The 19,369-nt window shown below is 40.0% G+C and overlaps 1 protein-coding gene across 11 annotated transcripts in view; it reads right to left on the reverse strand.

Annotated features, from left to right (window-relative positions):
* The window catches only part of ANKS1B (ankyrin repeat and sterile alpha motif domain containing 1B), a 953,137-nt gene that overhangs the window by 39,476 nt on the left and 894,292 nt on the right, over window positions 1-19,369 (reverse strand). For all 11 annotated transcript variants that reach the window (XM_036866270.1, XM_036866272.1, XM_036866271.1 and 8 more), the window contains 3 exons: window positions 16,792-16,920; window positions 14,811-14,882; window positions 101-112 (listed from right to left, as the gene is read on the reverse strand). In XM_036866270.1, coding sequence (XP_036722165.1) covers window positions 101-112; window positions 14,811-14,882; window positions 16,792-16,920 — 213 coding nt within the window. The remainder of the gene's footprint in view (window positions 1-100; window positions 113-14,810; window positions 14,883-16,791; window positions 16,921-19,369) is intronic.

Below are 19,369 nucleotides of genomic sequence, written 5' to 3' on the forward strand. Positions count from 1 at the left end.
GTTAGTTTCATCATTCATCACAGGTCACTCACAGTCTGTTTACTTCATTTCCTGCTGTGGATACTCCTAATAATCACATTAAACATCAAGAAGAACCTACCTGACAGTTAGCCTGATGGATTTTCCAGACAAGACAGGTGAGAACATAATAGGAGAGAAAATACATAAGAAGGTGAGAGGAAACCATTTCAGTAATTCACAGACAGCACAGACTCATTAAACAGTAAAGAGAATAGGCTCTACAGACAATATGTTGATGCAGTGAAACTGTTATTTTAGAGATTACTGCAGGCTTTTCCAGACCGTCTCTCCTCTGCTTTTACTGTTCTCTCATCGTTCCGCTCATTACATTGCACAGTCTTATTATGACTGACACGCAAGAAGCTTCTGCTTTGTGTTCCACAACCAGCTGTCTTATGTATATTAAGGAAACCGAGAAAAATATGAACTTTCTTGATTTCTTCATTTCTCTTACCCATTTTCCATTTTTAAACTCTGAAAATGGGACCAGAATGAAAGAAGGTTGGATAGTGTGAATGAAACTCATTGAACTCAATAATGATAATTATATTTCATCTTTCACTTGAGCCATGGAGAAGGTGCTTCACATTTTCCTGGTTGTTTTTGACACATCTTTTTGATAGCTACTATATCCGCGTCAAAGATAAAGAAAATGGATTACTGAGAGTATTACTATTTAATATTAATTGTTTCATACAGTATAGAAAAAAGCAGCTCCCTCAAAGTGCTTTTTAACTAGTTCTAAAATTACCCAGACTCACCAGTTTTCTTTTGTGATTGCCAAAAAGCGATATTATGCAATTGGAATGTAAGGATAGATACTTTTAGCTTTTTTAATGCTTTATCCAACCAACTCTTAACAATGTGCAAGGTAAAGTGAAGGCAAGGCTAGAGGAAATAACATGCAGCGTGCTGATTGTAAGGCAAGGCCATGGGCTGAATCTGTAAAGAGAGAGGGGGCAGGAACAGGCAGTGGTTTGGTGGACTGAATGTGTGTGTGTGTGTGTGTGTGTGTGTGTGTGTGAAGAATTCTTTGCAGAGAGTAACAATGGGTTTCAACAAATCACCTCGCTCATCTCTTGCTGTGAATACATTCTCATGGACAGATCTATCTGTAACATGAAATAACGTACACCTAACCTAAGGTTAAAATAGCAACATTTCATGTAGTATCAAGAAAAACCCCCTAAAGAAGAGAAAAACCCATTTGTCATTCATTCAGCAATTGAGTGGTTATACTAGGTAGGTAGCCCATGTGCTGGAAAAATGCAGAGTCTTCTTCGGGGGATGTCACCCAGACCTCAGATTGTGTGCAGACTCCGGTCTGCTGAAAGTGGTCGTCTAGTGCTGTGTTGAGAAGGATTCTGAGCCTGTGTCTGGGCTCCGTGGTAAGGAGGGTTGGGAACGACGTCTGCCATGGGAGAGGGAGAGGAAGCAGCAGCACATGAAGTACACATCAGCATTCCTGGCTTGGCCTGATACAGAGAGCGGCTACAATGCTAATGCTGACAAATGTGACAGAGACGTGAACAGAACCTTCCAGAGTGCCGAGCAGGAAGAGCCTCACTCTGCATGAGGGAGTGGGCAGGTCCTCGTCCATTCATTCAACCAACACCGGCTGCCTGCTAGGGGTGACTGACCTGGCTCTTAAAGGTTGGACAGGAATTTTCCATGTGGCAGAAGAGGACACAGAGGCTGTTTCAGCCGCACAATCAACACACACATACACATCTGGAAACGAGAAATAATATAGTAGGTTTGGGTAACTGGTGGGAGATGAGGCTGGTACAATAGGTTTGGAAGACTGTGACTTACTCCACCAGGCTGGGATCCACTGGAAGCTTTTAAGTAGGACCAGATCTCTGTTGCAGAAAGATGGTTCTGGTGCTTGGACGGACTGGAACAGCTAGAGGCTGAATGCAGGGAGGCAGGAAGCTGTGGTGTAAATTCAACTGAGAACCTAAGCACCTGAGTTGCAGTGGATGCTCTGGAGAATGGAAGGGGAGCCACCACTCTGATGAGGAAGAATCAAGAGGATCTGCTGACTGACCCGGACAGAAGATGGGTGAGCGGGAGGATGCCGCGGACAAAGAGGCCATCAGCCGAGATAAGGAACACTGGAGGGGAATGCGCTTTTGCACAAAACCCTCTTGAATGTGATTATCAGTTTGATAATCAGGTGGGGATGTCCAGTAGGAAACAAGAATCAGATCTGGAAATCCAAACACATTGAGGGGGTGGCTGAGGATATGGGAGCAGATAAAGTGGCTCAGAGAGAGAACTAGAGGAGGTATAAGAATCACCCCTCAGGGGATGGTTAATACTTAAGAAACGGGTAAGAAGAGTCGATGAAGGAACCTGAAACCTGACAGCAGTATCACAAGTCAAGAAGATTCCTTAGAAGGTGGGAGCAGTGCCTGACGCCAGGAGGACTAAAAAGGCCTAAAAATCTGTGCCTAGCACAGCGGCTGGCACACAGAGGAGTGGCTGCTACTTTTACTGGGTGAAACCCCTGCTTTGGGCAAGTAGAAAAATTTGTTACTGATTTTATCAAGAGCAGCTTCAGGACAATGGTGACAGCAGACACAGAAAAGAACACGGTGCGATGAATGCCAAGAAGAGGAGCAGAGAGCTAGAAAGACAGGCAGGTCAGGACACAGGCTCTGAGGCTGAAATGAGGGCATCCGCGGTGATTTCTGTCCTGATACAAAGATTTCACATCGTATGTCCAGCCAAGGTGAACAAAGAAGAAAAGATAAAGGATGGTCATTTCTCTTTCGTGGGTGGCAAGAACCCCTGCTTTCCTAACTGGAGGCTGCACTGGGGTCCCAACGATGCAGGCTGTGCACAGGCCTCTAGGAATGGCGGTACTGGGGGTGGCCACAGGTTCCAACCTGCAGCCCAAACTGTACTTCTTTTTCCACTGAGTCAAGATAAGAAGAAGATGGATCTGGCAGCCACAGAGTTCAAAGGGGCTGTGGGAGGTCTTCAGGGTAATGCACCTCTGTTAGGGCGATTATATTTCTACAAGAGATACGGATCCAACCTCTTTCTGGACTCTAGAATCTAGAGGATTTTCTGATGGTGTACTTTACAGAGCTTTAGAGAGGTCTATTCACACATAATTTTAATGAAAGATGAAAGCGCACAGAAAGAAGGTAAATATACTGAGTCTTCACTGGCTAACCAGGGAGGCAAGAAATCCAATAAGCGCTTCATTTTAGGAAGGCTTTTCAGATATCAAAATGCGAGCTCGGCGCTTCAGCCTGATCCCAGGCAGCTGAAGTCCCACCCTCCCCAGCTTCTCTTCAGTGTTGTAACCACCTTCTTCTTCTCCTGCCCAGGGACGAAGGCACGTAGTCTGGACACCACTGCTCACGTTACAAGCATCTGCTCTCAGGCAGCTTGGTTTCTATGACCTATCTTCATGCTTTGCTGCGTTTCTGGATGGTGAATACTTCCATATGTGTATGTTAAACGTTGAAGCCTTACTTATTTGTATAAACAGAATTCTCTTCTTCAGGCCCATTTCCTCAGTAAAATGCTCAGGGCAAACTTTCTTTTGTGGTTCCCTTTTGTTTCTAGTTGCTTTTTACTATGCCCCACTCTGTGGAATTTCTGAGGTTTCCCGGAGTCCTCAAATCCCCTCCCTTCAGTGCCAGCTTCACAGGAGAGACTAATTTGTAACAAGGCCCTCTGCAAACCTAATCAGCTACGTACGGGTAATGCCCCAAATTAACTTAACCTTTGCAGCATCTTGTTCTCCCACTGAAAGCTGAAAGAATACAGTGGTATTCCATTGTATTTTCTTCACAATTTCCCGAATTAAGATGATCATCCTTTTATTATTCTAAGAGAAACAGTATTTAGTTATATAGAGATGTTACATTTCTGAAACCTAAAATAAAATGCAACTTTTGAATCTTCAATTTAAAGCCAGTCCTTTATTTAGCACTTGGATTTATATTGTTTTTAAGCATCATACAGAACAGGGATCATAATTTTCTGTCTGGAGGTGGACACCCGAAATATTGTTCTTAATAAGAAAAGTAACTGAACACTTTCGGAACATTTTTTTTTTTTTTCAAGAGGGATTTTTGGATTCACCAAGGAATGAATAAACCTTGGCGAATCCAAAAATTCACCATCTTTTTTCTTTTCCTTTTAAATTACAAATTATGAACTGCTTGGAATATTTGTATCAAGTAAGAATTTGCCATTGAGCTTTTGTTCTAGCCTTACAGCACACCCTGAAAATATCAATAGTTTCTCATTTTCTAATGCAGAATCAACAGTATGAGAATATCCTTGTGAGACTGCAGGGACCTTTGCGGCTCAGAGCAGGACTTTCACAAGTGTGAATGAGAGCAAAGAGGTTTATAACGGGGAGTGGAAGCACTTCAGTTGTGAGCTGTAATGTTGGGCTTGAGTCCAGAGTGACATTTACACACTTCACAGGAATCAATTGTGCCCAGTAATCAGCACAGAGAGGAAAAAGAGTGAGGCAGTCCACGGGGAGGAGGTCACCGACCCTTCATTCTTACAATACCCCGATAATTGCCAGGGTATTTTAAGCACAGACTGGCACAGATTTCCCAATGGTCTACTGCCATCCAACTTAGAGCATATTTTAACCTACACACGGCTACCCTGAGAACGCTTTCTAGTTAGATATTCAGTGCTGAGTCATAACTATTAATTTTGCCATATAATATTTTCCTTAGTTTCAACACTTAATTATTATATTCAGTTTCAGCAAGTAAATTAAAATAGGATCAAACAATTATGTTTGGTAGCCTCAAGTGACTTTCAAATGATTAAAAAAATACACCAAAAAAGCAATATTGTGGTGATTTTGTATGCAGCAAAACCAGCTACGTTGCGGGGATTATTAAGAGAGAAAACACAGACCGCAAATCAGCCATTTAAAATGAACTCTTACCCTTTCACTTTCTGGGGAAAGCTCAGTTTCAAAGTCACTTTCTGGCCTCCTAGCTGACGAGACGCCTTTCCTTTTACTCCCCCGCCTGCTCTGTGAGCCTCTGCCGTCCCGCGGCGTCCGCCGCTCTGGGGTGGGGCTGTCTGCTCCCCTCATGCACCTGAGGACGGCCCACACCTTTCCCGATTTGTCTCGCTTATAATGACTAGCCCATGGTCTCAGGTGAACCCTATGAAGTTGCCATTTTTAAGGGTCAAAAGTGGCTAAATATCAGCAATTTCATAAGGTTTGATCTAAAAGCTGCTGAAATCCATGATTGTTAAAGGAATGAGCAAATGAATTAATGTACAGTAACGAGGAAGAAGCCAGTTTTATAAAGAAGAATCACTGTCTCAGCCTCTCGACACGTGGAGAACTCAGGAGACTTTTCAGAAAGCCGAGGTACTCAGAACCAGGCATGGAGGGCTTTGAAGAACTTGGAGGAGAACCATGGATGTGACTAGAGATGCACCAAGAGATTCCTATGGCATGGCAAACGTGCCACAGATCTTGTGAAGTTCAGCTTCAAGGAGGGAAGGTTCAGCTTCAAGGAGGGAAGGGTTAGGACTTCGTTTTGGCAACAGGAAACTGGCTCAAACTGCAAGCAGTGAGATGAGAAGACTTCTTGAGAGGACAGAATGATTATTAGGGACAGCTGGGAAGTTTCTCCATCTGGTCTTTAATAATAGTTTCCCTCATCTGTCCCTAATGACTTAGGGGTAAGTCTCATTTGGCTGGAAAATGAGGGTAAATGACCTCTCAAGGGCTCTTCTGGTCACAAGGACTCTGACCCAAAGGCTGGGCGAATACAGAGCCTAAGTAAGGCCACGTGACAAGAACAGACAGTGGGCAGGCAGCAACCATTCAAACTCCTCCTCCGGCATAAGACTCGGCTATTGTACCGCGGAGTAACTCACACACCCTGGCCGGGTCTGCATGGCACAAAGCAATGCCCTCTGTCTCTATTCCTCTGGCCCTGGCTGGTATCCAGGCGCTGTGGCAGAATGTTCTACCAGGATAGCCTATCTACACAGCAGCCTTACTGGAATGCCCAGTGGACCAAGGCAGTGGTTCTCAAACTTTCGAGAGCATTCAAACAACATGGAGTGCTTGGTAAATAACAGACTGCTGGGTGCCACCCCTAGAGTTTCTGATTCAGTAAGCGCTACAGACCGAATGTTTGCATCCCCCCAAAGTTCATTTGTTGAACCCTAACGCCCAATGTGATGGTATTAGGAGGTGGGGCCTTTGCGAGGTGCTTAGGTTATGAGGGTGGAGCCCTCATGGATGGGATTATGTGTTTATAAAAGAGGCCTGAAAGAGCTCACTTGCCCCCTCTGCTAGGAGGGCATGGTGAAAAGACGGCCATCTATGAACCAGGAAAAGTGCCCTCGCCAGATACCAAATCTGCCAGTGCCTTGATCTTGGACTTCCCAGCCTCCAGAACTACGAGAAATAAGTTTCTCCCAGTATACGGTATTTTTGTTCCAGCAGCACAAACAGACTGAGACGGTAAGTCTGCGGTAGGGCCTAAGATTCTGCATTTCTAACAAGTTCCCAGATGCTGCTGATGCTGCCAGTCTGGGGGCCACACTTTGAGAACTTCTGCTCTAAAGATGCAGTTGATCAATATGATTGAAAGTCGCTGTCAGAACTGTTCTCTGCTGCTGTACATATAGACTCAGTTGTACTGCATCTTAACATTAATTCAGAGAGACATTAATTTATCAAAACACACTATGCTCCACTTGACAAGTGATTTCCAAAAATCCTTAGTTAGCAGTTAGCTGCAGCTCTTGGTCTTCAGAGCAATTAACAAGTATTATTTAATTCACCCTTGGTTCCTCGGGGACTGTGAAAGTATAAAACACTCTGCACATAAAATAAAGAGTTTGGGTCCTGAGGACAGATCCTAGAGTTATGTCCAGAACAGATGCTGACCAGATAGAGCGGATAAGCCCAGAGGTCACGCTGGAGATGTATGTTTTCTCGTAAAAGTTCCCCAGCTCACCCTCAACTAGGAACACAGCCAAGATATTAAGTTATGCCCCTGAGAGGTGTGACAAGCAAACATCAATGCGTCTTCTTGGACTGCTTCTGGGAGTATAAATTGGAACAATGTTTTTGTAAGGCAGTTTGGCAATACTTACCCAGAGTTTCAAGATGTGTATACTCCTTGACCCAGTCATTCTACATTTAGTGGTTTATTCTAAAGACATAATCAGACCAGCTGCAAAAGACTTAGGTATAGGGATGTTACCCATAGTATTGGTTATAATTGGAAAAAATTGAAAATGACCTAATGACCAAAAAGGGGAACTGGTTAAATAAGTTTGGTTCAGTTATGGATTGGAATATTGTTCAACCAGTGCAAATAATATTGGGGATGAATAGTTATTGGAATAAAAATGTTTCAAAATATATTGTACTTAAAAATAGATTATAAACAGGCTCAGAATATTTCCATTTTTTGTAGAAAAGTGATGCTTATAAATGCATAACTAATCAGTCTGGAGGATTATGTACAAACGAGGTGTTAACAGAGGGGTGTTTACCACTTCTGGGTGGTAAAACTACAGTTGTTTTTATTTCTCTTTTCTATATCCCTATTTGAAAGTTGAATAATAATGAATGTGTATTGCTTTTGTAAGAAGCAAATGTAAAGTTTAAAAAATTTAAGATTTTTTAAGTTAGAAAAGTCAACTGTAAACGTGCAAAACACAGGGACTTTTTCAGTCTATCACATTTAAGTACAGCTTCAGAGTTGTGTGTGTGTGTGTGTGTGTGTGTGTGTGGTGTCATCCTGAATTTATGAAGGGACCCAATGATAAGCTCCTTCCTCCAGGGCCTCCTCTACTCACTACAGTATGAGCACAGGAGGGTATGTTTGGATTCCTGTCTTAGCTCCACCCTTTTCAAACTATGTGGCTAGGTATTTTAACCTCCCTTTGTCTTAGTTACTTCATCTGTAAAATGGGTATGTTTATATAGCATCTCCTTTGTGGAGTTGCTGTGAGATGACATAATTCAGTGCCTAGTATGTAGTGAACATCAATAGATTTGGGCTATTACTGTTATTCTGAGGATTAATGCTTTCGCTTAGCTTTTCAAAGCACAGCACACCACTGGCAAAGGAGGGCAGAAGTAAAATCAAAATCTGTCAGCATAACTGAATAATCTCTACGGAACATGCTCGGACTGCAGTGAAATGGTGGTTGCAACAGTGAATGTTCAGCAGAACAATATATCTGAACCAAAAACAACTGACTCACTATGTTTAGAAAGAGAGCTTCAGACAAGTGGAAATTAAAGACAGAAGAGGCGGATGACATCTTTCAGTGATGTGGAGCAGTGAGGGTGTCACATGGGAGAAAAGCCAGTAACGAGAGTAATAAAAACAAGAATAAAAAGTAAAGAGAACTGGGGTATGAAGATGATATGGGATAAGGTGATTGGGACCGTTTGGTGTTCCACTGGGAAGACTCCTAGGAAAATACAATACTCACGAAGCAAAAAGTACACACGAGCAAAGCACAGTGACAGGGGTTAGAAGGGCAGCTGTTTCATTGTGTGTATTGCTATCTTAATACACACACAGACACACACACCACATTCAAGGGCTTAGACCTGTATTTACCTTACAGGCTTAGACCTGTATTTATTTTGTGCAGTACTTTTGAGAGAGTGAAAGATAAAACTTGATTCTTCCCTGAAACTTGGGCAACAGAAACTTTTAAAAAACAGTTGTTTATAGGTTTTTTTCCCAGCCTGGTTCCTAAGAAGTAGTCCCTGAAATTATTTCTGAAAATGACAATTCCTCATAGAAGGGATTTGTATGAGGACAGAAGGACTAAACATGACTTCAGTTTGAGCCTCTCCTAAGGAAAGAGGCCTCTTAATTTAACATTTCCACCTGATTCTAAAATCGACCTTTCTTCAAGCTTTCCAATCCATTCTCTGCCATTAATTTCTTTCCTTGCAAGCACAGAAAAAAGATGCTCTTCACACTTCAACCAAGGCACAGACGATTATTTGGAAATCTATATTAAAATTCAACTTCAGAATTGCTTCCAGATTAAAAGTTTAAATATCATATAAAGTTAAAGGGAACAGACTCAACAAGAAGTCCGAACCATGGTGAAACTGTCTAAGCCCTTTGGGAAATAGAGGTCCCCAAACCGAAGTACACTGGAAGATTTGCTTATTCCTGACTTAAACATAATTTTAAAATATTTCCTTTCTTACATCAGAAAGGCCGATTTCTACCTTATTATAGTTGAGAACAGATATTTTTCTTTTGTTTTCTTTTTTTTTTTAGGGAAATGTCCTTGAACGCAAACACCTGTGACACCTGTGAACATTTCTAACCGTCAACTATGGGATTAGGGAAGGTCAGATTTCAGAGTATTAAATTGAATAGAATGGCCTACCTCTTACAGTAGCAGATGTTTCCTTATGGTATATTTAATGAGGGAAGTGAGAGAGTGCTATATATTAGTGATAAATATTCCCTGGGGCAAAACTCAGGGTTAGGGGATGGGGTATGAGTAAGTCTGGGAGGTAAAATGGAATAGTAGGACCTCCTGTTGCCAGAACAAATCCCTCATTTCACCAAACATTGTACCTCTTGGAATCTTGAAGTGGGAGCTAATCATGCCAAAGAGAACTGAAAGGCCCAAGCAATCTATTTATTGCTTTGTAAAGTTCAGTCCTGTGGACACATTAGTTAAAAGAAGCAACTCCCAATAGAATTAGGAACAAATTACCTCCCCTAAATATGAAATGCAAGATTACATATAACATCGTATCTACAGTGTTCCTTCATTTTTTTCTCGCTTTTGGCAATGGCCTTTAAAAATTGGAAAGAAGAGTGCAGGGTCCCTAAGTTTCTGAATACTCTCTTACATACTGTATACATAGAAAACCAGGGTAAGGACCCCATCAGAGGTGTGGAAAAACAAATGAAATAATCCAAAGCAAATCTATCCATCAATTTACTTGTTTTTCCAACGTTTGGAGGAAGAGGTCATGTGTTTTAAGATTTTACTGAGCCAGACCTTTCACAGGCATTACTTTATGGAACCATCACAGCTACTTCCTAAGGTAGCTATTATACAGCAGACCCTGGGGATACAGCACGCACGGTTCCTGCCTTCTAAGGGGCGCAGGGCAGGCGTAACCAGATGTCACACAGTGTGATGTGAGGTGTGACAGAGGGAAGGTTCCATGTTCTGTGGGGAATATGTTAGGGTAGCATTGTATTCAGGACCGCAGAGCTAGGATTCCTCTCAGGAATCCTTTTAGAAAGGAAGACTCTGCTCTGAGCACAAATCTAGCTGGAAAACCCAACCAGGAACATAAAGGCAGCACTAAATGAATGTGTTCAGATTAAACGGGTATCTTTTACAACTGCTCACATATTACTAATATGTTTTAAATTTTTAATTCTAAATAGACATGTCTGTAAAGCTGTCATGGGAAAGGAAATAAGCAGCCCAGTTGTACCACTAAGGTGCAAAATAATTCATAGAAATTATTCTTCCTAAAAGTATGCCTCAGTATCAAGACATGGATAGTCTCGTAGGCTTTTATTAAAAAAAAAAAAAGACAAAACTCTAAAAGATAAGGCAAAAACTGCAATTTTACTTAAAAAATGATCAGGGTTTCTTGCAAGTTTCTATTGATTCTTTTTCACTAAACACAATTCAGAAGATAATTCTTCCGGGGACGGGGGGAATCTTACAATGAAAACCTGCATAAAAGTGTTTACAGCAGCTCTATTCGTAACTGCCAAAACTTGGAAACAACCAGGATGGCCTTCAATAGGTGAATGGATAAACAAACTGTGGTACATCCATACAATGGAATATTACTCAGTGATAAAAAGAAGTGAGCTACAAAAGACACAGAGGAACCTTAAATGCATTCTGCTAAGTGAAAGAAGCCAGTCTGAAAAGGCTACCTACTGTATGATTCCAACTACATGACATTCTGGAAAAGACAAAACTGGATATAATAAAAAGGTCAGTGGTTGTCAGGCGTTACGGTAGCAGCAGAGAGAAGAGGTGAGTAGGTGGAGCTCGGGATTTTTAGGTTGTGAAACTATTCTGTACGGTATCGTAATGGTGGACACATGACATTATGCACTTGTCAAAACCCAAAACACTGTATAACACAAAGAATGAACGCTAATGTAAACCATGGACCTTAGTTAATAATAATATATCAATATTGGTTCATAACTGTGACAAATGTACAGCACTAATGCAAGATGTTAGTAATAGGGGAGACCGTGAGGGTGGTGGTGATGGAGGGACCTTTCTGTGCTTTATGCCCAATTTTCTTGTGAACCCAAAACTTCTCTAAAAGTTAAGTCTATTAATTAAAAAATCTTAAGACAGTTTGAAGAGGAAAGAGACTGGTTAACCTGAACAAACAAAGAGAGAAGTGATTCCATATTGTGGAATGATATGAATTACTATCATCTCATACATGTTAGTTAATTATGGTGTATTTTTAATTGAAATAATAGGTGTATAATAGAACACCAGGAGAGTAGTGTAGAATTATCTTTATTTCAGAACTGATGGGACCTTAGAGATGAATAAACAGGTTTATATAAACTCAGAAAATAACCAATCTTGACTATCTGAGAAGGGAAAACTGTGTTTGGTTTCTGCTGGGGCAAACTGAACGTGTTAAAGTAAGTGTTATGGAAAAAAATATTTATAGTTGCTAAGGATGCAAAAAAAATCTCCTGAAATTTTTATTTATGTTAGTACATTGGAATGTAGCCCAAATTACTACATATGTCTGTACCTGAATGGTTTAATTTAGTTGGTACTAATCTTACACACTCTTTGAGGGTTCCTAAAGTTATTTCTTTATCAACATAAATGATCCACCTTTTCAGCTATTTTAAAACTCAGGACAATAAACGTCCCACTGGCACATGTGAGAGGTGGTACAGCCTGGGCATTCGAGTGTGGGTGGTGGAGTTAGACTGCCTGGGTTCAAATCCTGGTTCCACTACTCATTGGCTGGGTGACCTTGGGCAAGTTACTTAACCTTCCTTGGCCTTTGTCTCCCCATATGGAAAGTGGGGACAATAGCAATACTTATCTCATGATTAAATGAATTAATGTACATTTCACTTGTGCAGGGCCTGGCCCACAGCTCTCAAGTGTTAACTGTTATTAATCCCAATAAACTGATTTTAGGAGACCACGCCTGATGGCAACATGAAGACACCTCTATGGTGATACTTCTGCTACTCCTAGAATTAATGTTAACATGTTGGCCTCCTCCACTGAATTGTACTCAGTGACAGCAGGAGCCAAACTGTAGTCATCTTTGTTAACAAAACACATTTAAGGAAATAGTTCTCAGAATAAGGAACTACACTGATTTACTTCTTACCGAGAAAGAAATTTTAATTTCAGCTAAAATTCATACTGTTGAATTGAAAACTTTTTTTTTTTCAATTGAATTGAAAGAGGAAACCAGGTAAAGTTTTAGTGCACCATACTTTGGCCCAGTGACATTACAGTATATCAATTTTAAGATCATCTGTGCCCTTAAGTATTTCCCCTGGGGAGACTGGATTACACTGGGACTTTTGGCTGAAATGCAACCATGTTGAAAAGAGAGAAAACAGCAACTGGAGGTTCAAACTGAACATTAACTGCAAGTTGAGATCCACACCATTTTTAGCTGGTGAGGGCTCTAATTCACAATTCAATAGTTCCAGATAACAGATCAAATCTGCGCTTCTGGTTTTGAAAGGCTCTGGTGAATCTAGTGCGTGCAACTTCAGCTACTGTATCAAAGACTGATGTTTATTTAATCACGATGGGAAATAAGGGTTTATGATATCCTAAGAAGCAATAAACTTATTATCTTCATGTAAACTACCCAAAATAAACACCAAGGGCAGCAAACTGGAAAAACACCCCAAAGAACAGAAGACTGGCTTCTAAATAGATGGCCTTTTCATTTTAAGCAATAGACAAGTATTTAACTAAATTATTCTCCACTGAGACTATTAAAATGGTTTTGCTATTGCTATCCAAATGGAATTTCAGACCCACTTAATTTCAAAATATTGAAATTCAAATCACAGATTTGGTGTATTTTAAATGGTGCTGTGTGCTCTATGAGCTATTTGTGCTCATTACCACATCGAAGTGGCTGGACTCAGATGTATTACGTCAGAGATGCCAAATTAATTTCTTAGACATCTTCATAAATAGCTCTAAAATTATTATGAGGCTTGATGATTGAAAACCTTTCCCATTTCTTATTGTTCACTGGTGACATAATTTAGATCAGATAGATATTTAGTATACAAGATTCCCAGAATTATAAAACCAGGAAGAACCCTAATGGGCATCCAGTCCAATGTCCTTACTTTCTAAGAAAATGAAGCCCAGAACAAGCAGGTGAATGTAGTAGTTAAAAGCTTGGGCTCTGGAGTCAGACAGACCCAGTCCCAGATTGGCAAGTTATTCACTGCCGGACCTTGAGAAAGTTATTTAAGCTCTCTAAGCCTCAGTTTCTCCATCTGCAAAATGGGATCAACAATTGTACTAATCTTTATAGCTTTGTAGTAAAGACTGGATGAGTTGAACACTCAAAGTATTCAGCACAGAAGATTGGCACACTGTAACTACTCAGTAAATGCTACCAGTTATTATTATTATGACTAAAAACTGACTCCTAAGGCAAGTAAGCAGCAACAGAACTGGAACCTGAGTTCCTGCATGCGTCACAGTGTTCTTCATCTAAACACAGTACCTGGGATAAAGATTCACTGGTCCTGACAATTTAAGTATAACTACATCAAATAGAAGGATAACTGTTTCAGTTTTTGTGCTACTGAAATGATCAAAATATTAAAATGACGATTACATACTGAGGTGTCAAATTCATGAAGATTCACATGTATTTAGCTTTTCGTGAGCAATGGACATTACATGTTTACCTTTGTAACTGTCAAATTATATGCTTTTAAGTATTTCCCACCAAAAGCTGCTCATATAAAATAAATGACAAAAGTTAGGGTTCACTTGCTAATGATCTTAAATTTGACCCTGATTAGTTGCTATACGGACTATGTCCGATATTCTTAATTTGTATCATCAGTCAGATATCACCATATCCTCTACACATCTGCTATGGAGGAAGAAGAATAAGGACACATGAAAGAAAAAGGTCACAGGGATCTGTAGTGTGAGTGAGAATCCGTTTGGCTAATACAGACTCGACAGAACCCAGCAGCCACCAATCACAGACATTTGGAATTGCCATTTCTGTCAACATTGTGTCCTTATATGATTCAGCTCAGAGTTGAATGTTTTTCTTACATTAAAACATGAATAATTAAGAAGGCTCATAAGGAATATTAGCTTTTTATAATATGCTCTCAATATTCTGCATTTGTTAATTTTTAGTTAGTTGGCAGTCTTTTCAATAAATATTCTCAGACTGTCAAGTGGGTGCTTAAAATATTTTCTTTTAGTAAACTAAAGGTCATTTTTCTCCTAATCTGGAGAATGATCAATGTATATAAAATTACTTTAAATCTTTAAAAATAAGAGTAACTGAATTAAATAGACATCAGCTCAAACTACAGTGACATAAGCTCAAATATAAAAACATGAACAAAACCCAAACACCTTTTTATATAACACTAATGTGATTCAGCAGACCAACAGATGAAGAAAATAGTAATCTGAAAAGTGGCAATTTATATCCACAGCCAGTACTTAGTACTTCAGTGACTAGAAATAAAATTGTTTGGCAAACTTACCCGCATTTTTGCACAAGCATCTTGGGTTGATTCTGTCCCCCTGAGCTCTTTTATCAGCATAGAACCTAAATACTGAAATACAAAAAAATTCAACGATTTATGAAAAACAGAATATAAATATGAGTAGCAATTTAAAAGCAGACTGTAGAAGTACTACTGGCCAGGTTTCCTGGCTGTAGGCTGCTGCATAACTTTTAAAAACTAACAGTAACTAATCCTAACAAATAAATGCACATGTAGAGAGAATGCAGCAGAATTAAGCACAGTTCTGAAAGCTGCAAATTGCTCTTTATAATAAAACTGCAGCAGTTTCTAAAGACGCCATCTTTCAGATCATATTTAACTGCAAAATGGGGGCATCTAAAAACGTTTTCCCTTTTTTTTTTTGAGGCAGCTATGTCTGCAAAAATAAATCACGTCACTATCTATGTAATTACAGGGTTGTATGAGACAGCTGAGAAGCTAAGCAACATGCACCCCCGTTTGGATTTAGTTGGCTGCATAGGTAATTAATGTTAGGCTGTTCTTAGGCAGAGATGCAGTTTTGGACCTTTTTCATTCACAGCTGTGTGCCCTGTGGTTGATCCACTTGAGAACAGGCTGGGAGCCTGCGGGGAGGGGGAATGTCATTCACAGTTGTTCCACAGCCCAGAGAGCTGAGTCTTTGGTGCAAACTGACACTGGAGGGGCTGAATGGGGCAGGAGAAGGATGAGAATGTCTCCTCCCAGGAATGACCAACCACTTTGCTGTTAGGCGATCGGCTCCAATACGGCCTTGGTACAAATCGTCACGCATGCTTCAAATTCTGGCTGGGGGGGCAAATAGTTTTTAGCAAAATGTCTATTTTGCCTTTCTATCAGTTGACTCCCCTTCAACCTTTTGAAGCTTCAACAGGGCTCTTTCCATTTATCATTTTTCTCTAATTCCCTTAAAAAAATAGAAAGAGCTCTATATGTCTTTTTTAAAAGAGTGCATTAAAATAATTATTTTCCTGACATGACTGAGGAGACCCTGGCACTCTGCAAAAACTGGGTTGGGAATCAGTCCTACCAACCCGGGAGGTCCCTGACTTGAAGAGGTTGTGCAAGGGCACAATAGCAGAGGGTTTGGTCAAAGCCTTCCAAGAAAGGCATGCTCAGAAAGGCTCAGGGATTTGGCATTTGAGCCTTGGAGGAGGGAGGCATTTCAATCCCACAGCTTTGGGAAGACCGCTATTGAAATGAGTCCAATGCTTCAAGATATAAAGAGGTGCAGATAGCACAAAATGAAAAAAAAGCCTAAACTTCTGTGAGATAATCAGAACATCCACATCTTCATCAAATTAAGGAAAATGATCGTGGTGAAATCCTTATCTTTTAAGGTATCAGGAAACTTTGTCCTAATTGAAACATTTATTTTTAAGAGAGAGTTTCAATGCTCTGTCCTGGGTTCAGCCACTTTCCCTGCCGTAGTCATGACAACCACCTGCCCCCAAACCAATGGTATCTTTTGAACATTTACCTGTTCATATCATTCACAATTCTCAGCTAAGCCTGATTCCCTCTCCTATTTCAAAAAAAAAAAAAAAAAAAAGCCCAGTACTGTAATATAATCCAAATGATGACAATGAAAAGAATCTGGTATTTATATAGAGCAGTAGACCCAATGTTTTGAGATTTGTAAGTGGAAACGTCTATATGTGCTGTATTTATACTCATTTCCATTTTAAGATAGCAGTTTATCACATTTAATTTAAAATATACAACTATATAAGAAGACAAAACAGACCTTAAGCTTACAAGATTGAAAGGGTTATAAAGCTCTATTTATTTGGACTTTCTCTGTGGCGAGAAGGCTACTTTAAGAAAAAAGAGAAGGGGAAAACATTTTAGGAATTTCAGTGATGGACATTTGGGGATACCTTCAATATAAAAGTAAACAGGTTAGAAATGCACCCTCTATCCCTGCTGGTACCCAAGTACTGAATTCTGGGTAACTTACAAAAGCTTTGTAATCACACGACTGGAAGATGAGCTTTTCCGGGTGGTGTTGCCAGTACTGCACTGGAGTTGAGGCTGTGGCTTCGTTTGGAGGTCGCAAGGTAATGGAAGGTTCTCCCCAGTCTCCTGTCTGAAAATCACATTTATTCTAGAGGTAACATGAGCAGTAGGCCAAGTTCATTCCCTATAGCTGGCCTGAGTTCATCTTATACCTGTGTGCTGTAAATGTGCAAATGTATATTATATGTTTGTTATGGTTTTATATGTCTTAGCATCATATTTCCCAAAGCTGAGTTAATTTTTGAGGTATGAAAGAAGTTGACCTATTCTATTTTTAGAATGACACCCTAAGCTAAGTAATTTTAAAATAAAACATGAAGATATTCATAAATGATTTACTAATTTTCTGTTCCAACAGAAAAGAACATACAATCTTTGACTTTTCTGTTTTTAAACTTGACTATTTGAAATTTTTAGTTTGAATTGCTTTTGCATTCAGAATACACAGTTCCATAGATTTCAGTTCCCAGTTAGGACATGTACCATGTACTCTGAATAATTTTATATCTCTGGAGAAAAGATACAGTAGGTGTGACACTAAACAGAATTTTAGAAGAAAAATGTACTAATGGATGATACCTGGTTTCCCTCCTCTGAATTCATTTGTATCAGTACAATACTACTGTGGTTGTCTTGGATATACTCAGCTACCTCCCTCAGAAAACCTAAAGCATGAATGAAGAATAAATATTTAAATACCAGGTTTGGTCATACGTGCATATGCATGTACTTGAGGATCCTGACCACAAATACAAGCACATTCCCATATGCTGGTGTATCATATAGTACATAAATGTCCACTAAGACAGGCCTAAGACAGAAGGACATTCTATCATTTTAATTATCATTTTCCATAAGGTTAACCTCGATATGTTTTATTACTGTAATGGTTTAGTATGAGCATCTATAAAGTCAAAGGCCCGTGTTGGGAGATTTCTCACTCTTTTCCCTCGTAAAGATTCTGATTGTTCAAGATTCGGTTCTTTGTTGGACATAACTAAAACTAGACAACAGGCAGATTTCCAAAGCCACTCTCTTCTAACCTGGATTTGGTTGGTCTTACAGAGTTATGAGAAATTACCTCTCTCAGGAGCTGGAAGAGTATAAAGAGGTCTCCTGAGCTCCAAAACCAAATAAAACCTTGGCTAGAGATAAAGTTCCACAGAAGTACTGGCAAACGGGTTTCTTAAGGAGGATTTTCAAGAAGTCTGGAATAAGAATTGCAGATTTTGGATGTAGGTGTATGTTTTGGGAGGAAAAATCCATAACTTTCATTAAATTCTTTGAAATGCTTTAGAAAGTTCAAAAGGTTAAGAGCCCCAAGTCTCCAGGAATAGCTTAAATAGGATGTGTGTTTTGGGGAAGAGGACTACCATTCCACTTTTTTTTCTGTGCAGTTTGGACTTACTTTAGGAGGAATGTGAGGTGGCTGTCATTTCTGGAAAGGGTTAGGCATAGGCTTTGCCATCTGGAAATTCCTAACTGACTTTAAAAAACAAAAGAATTCTAGAGCCCTTTAGGAATTCAAAGGCCTTTTCATAGAGGCAGAGGAATGCACAAGCCTTTTCGTGAAGCAGAGAGCCTGAAGCTTTTCTCCTTAAGATGGGTGACTCCCAACCACGGTAAGAGCAAAGTGAGCCTCGTATTATCTCCTTGGCTTCTCACCAGAGTGTGTGACCAGTCAGAACTCCTCTGCTCGTCTCTTACGCTCTGCCCTGAGCTACTCTGTGTTAGTTTCGTTCTAGTCGCTGATTTACTCTCACAGGGCTCCGTTCTCCCATCTCCCGTCTGTTGATATTGTTAAGGCTTTATCTGGAATATTTACTTTAGCATTTTTAAACAAAAATCCTATGTTTTATGACCCATCCCTGACTCATTCTTGAGTTTTTTCTTCATGTTTATACAAACTGTTATTTTGTGAAAGCAATAACTGATTGCAATTAATTAACTAGGAGTAAGTTTTCCTCTGACTTCCTATTTTGATCTTTTCTTTTCCTTCTCTCTCAAACGTTTGGATCTTTATTATCTCTCCAGTCTTTATTTCAACTGGCTGTGATTTGCTCTTAAAAAAACTAGTATAAGATTAAAAATGCAGAATATGCGAATTTCAATATTCTTTTGAAGCTGAGTGTAATAACCTTTAAATAACAGTTAAAACTCTGGAAACATGCAGCTGTGAGTACTTAACTAAAAGCTCTCCCCACATCTAGCAAATCATCCTCTAATCTCCCCCCATTAACCTTCTCCCCTGTTCTCCCCCCTCCCTTGATAAAGCAACAACAACATAGCAAACAGGTGTTGTACATTTAAGTCACAGGTAACACTGTTAACGGAACAACAGAAGTTTGCACACAACTTCGTGGAATGATACAAAAGGAGCTGGTTGACCTCAAAAGATCCTTCGATCCAGTGTCCGCTGATGTGACAACCCAAACCAAGCATCCAATCTTCACGTTAGCCCTGTCATCATTTAGCTGAGGTTCACCTTGGCCAAGCTCAATGGGCAGTTTTCAAAAAAG

Source organism: Balaenoptera musculus, chromosome 10 (assembly GCF_009873245.2).
Source record: "Balaenoptera musculus isolate JJ_BM4_2016_0621 chromosome 10, mBalMus1.pri.v3, whole genome shotgun sequence".
Classification (NCBI taxonomy): Eukaryota; Metazoa; Chordata; class Mammalia; order Artiodactyla; family Balaenopteridae; genus Balaenoptera; species Balaenoptera musculus.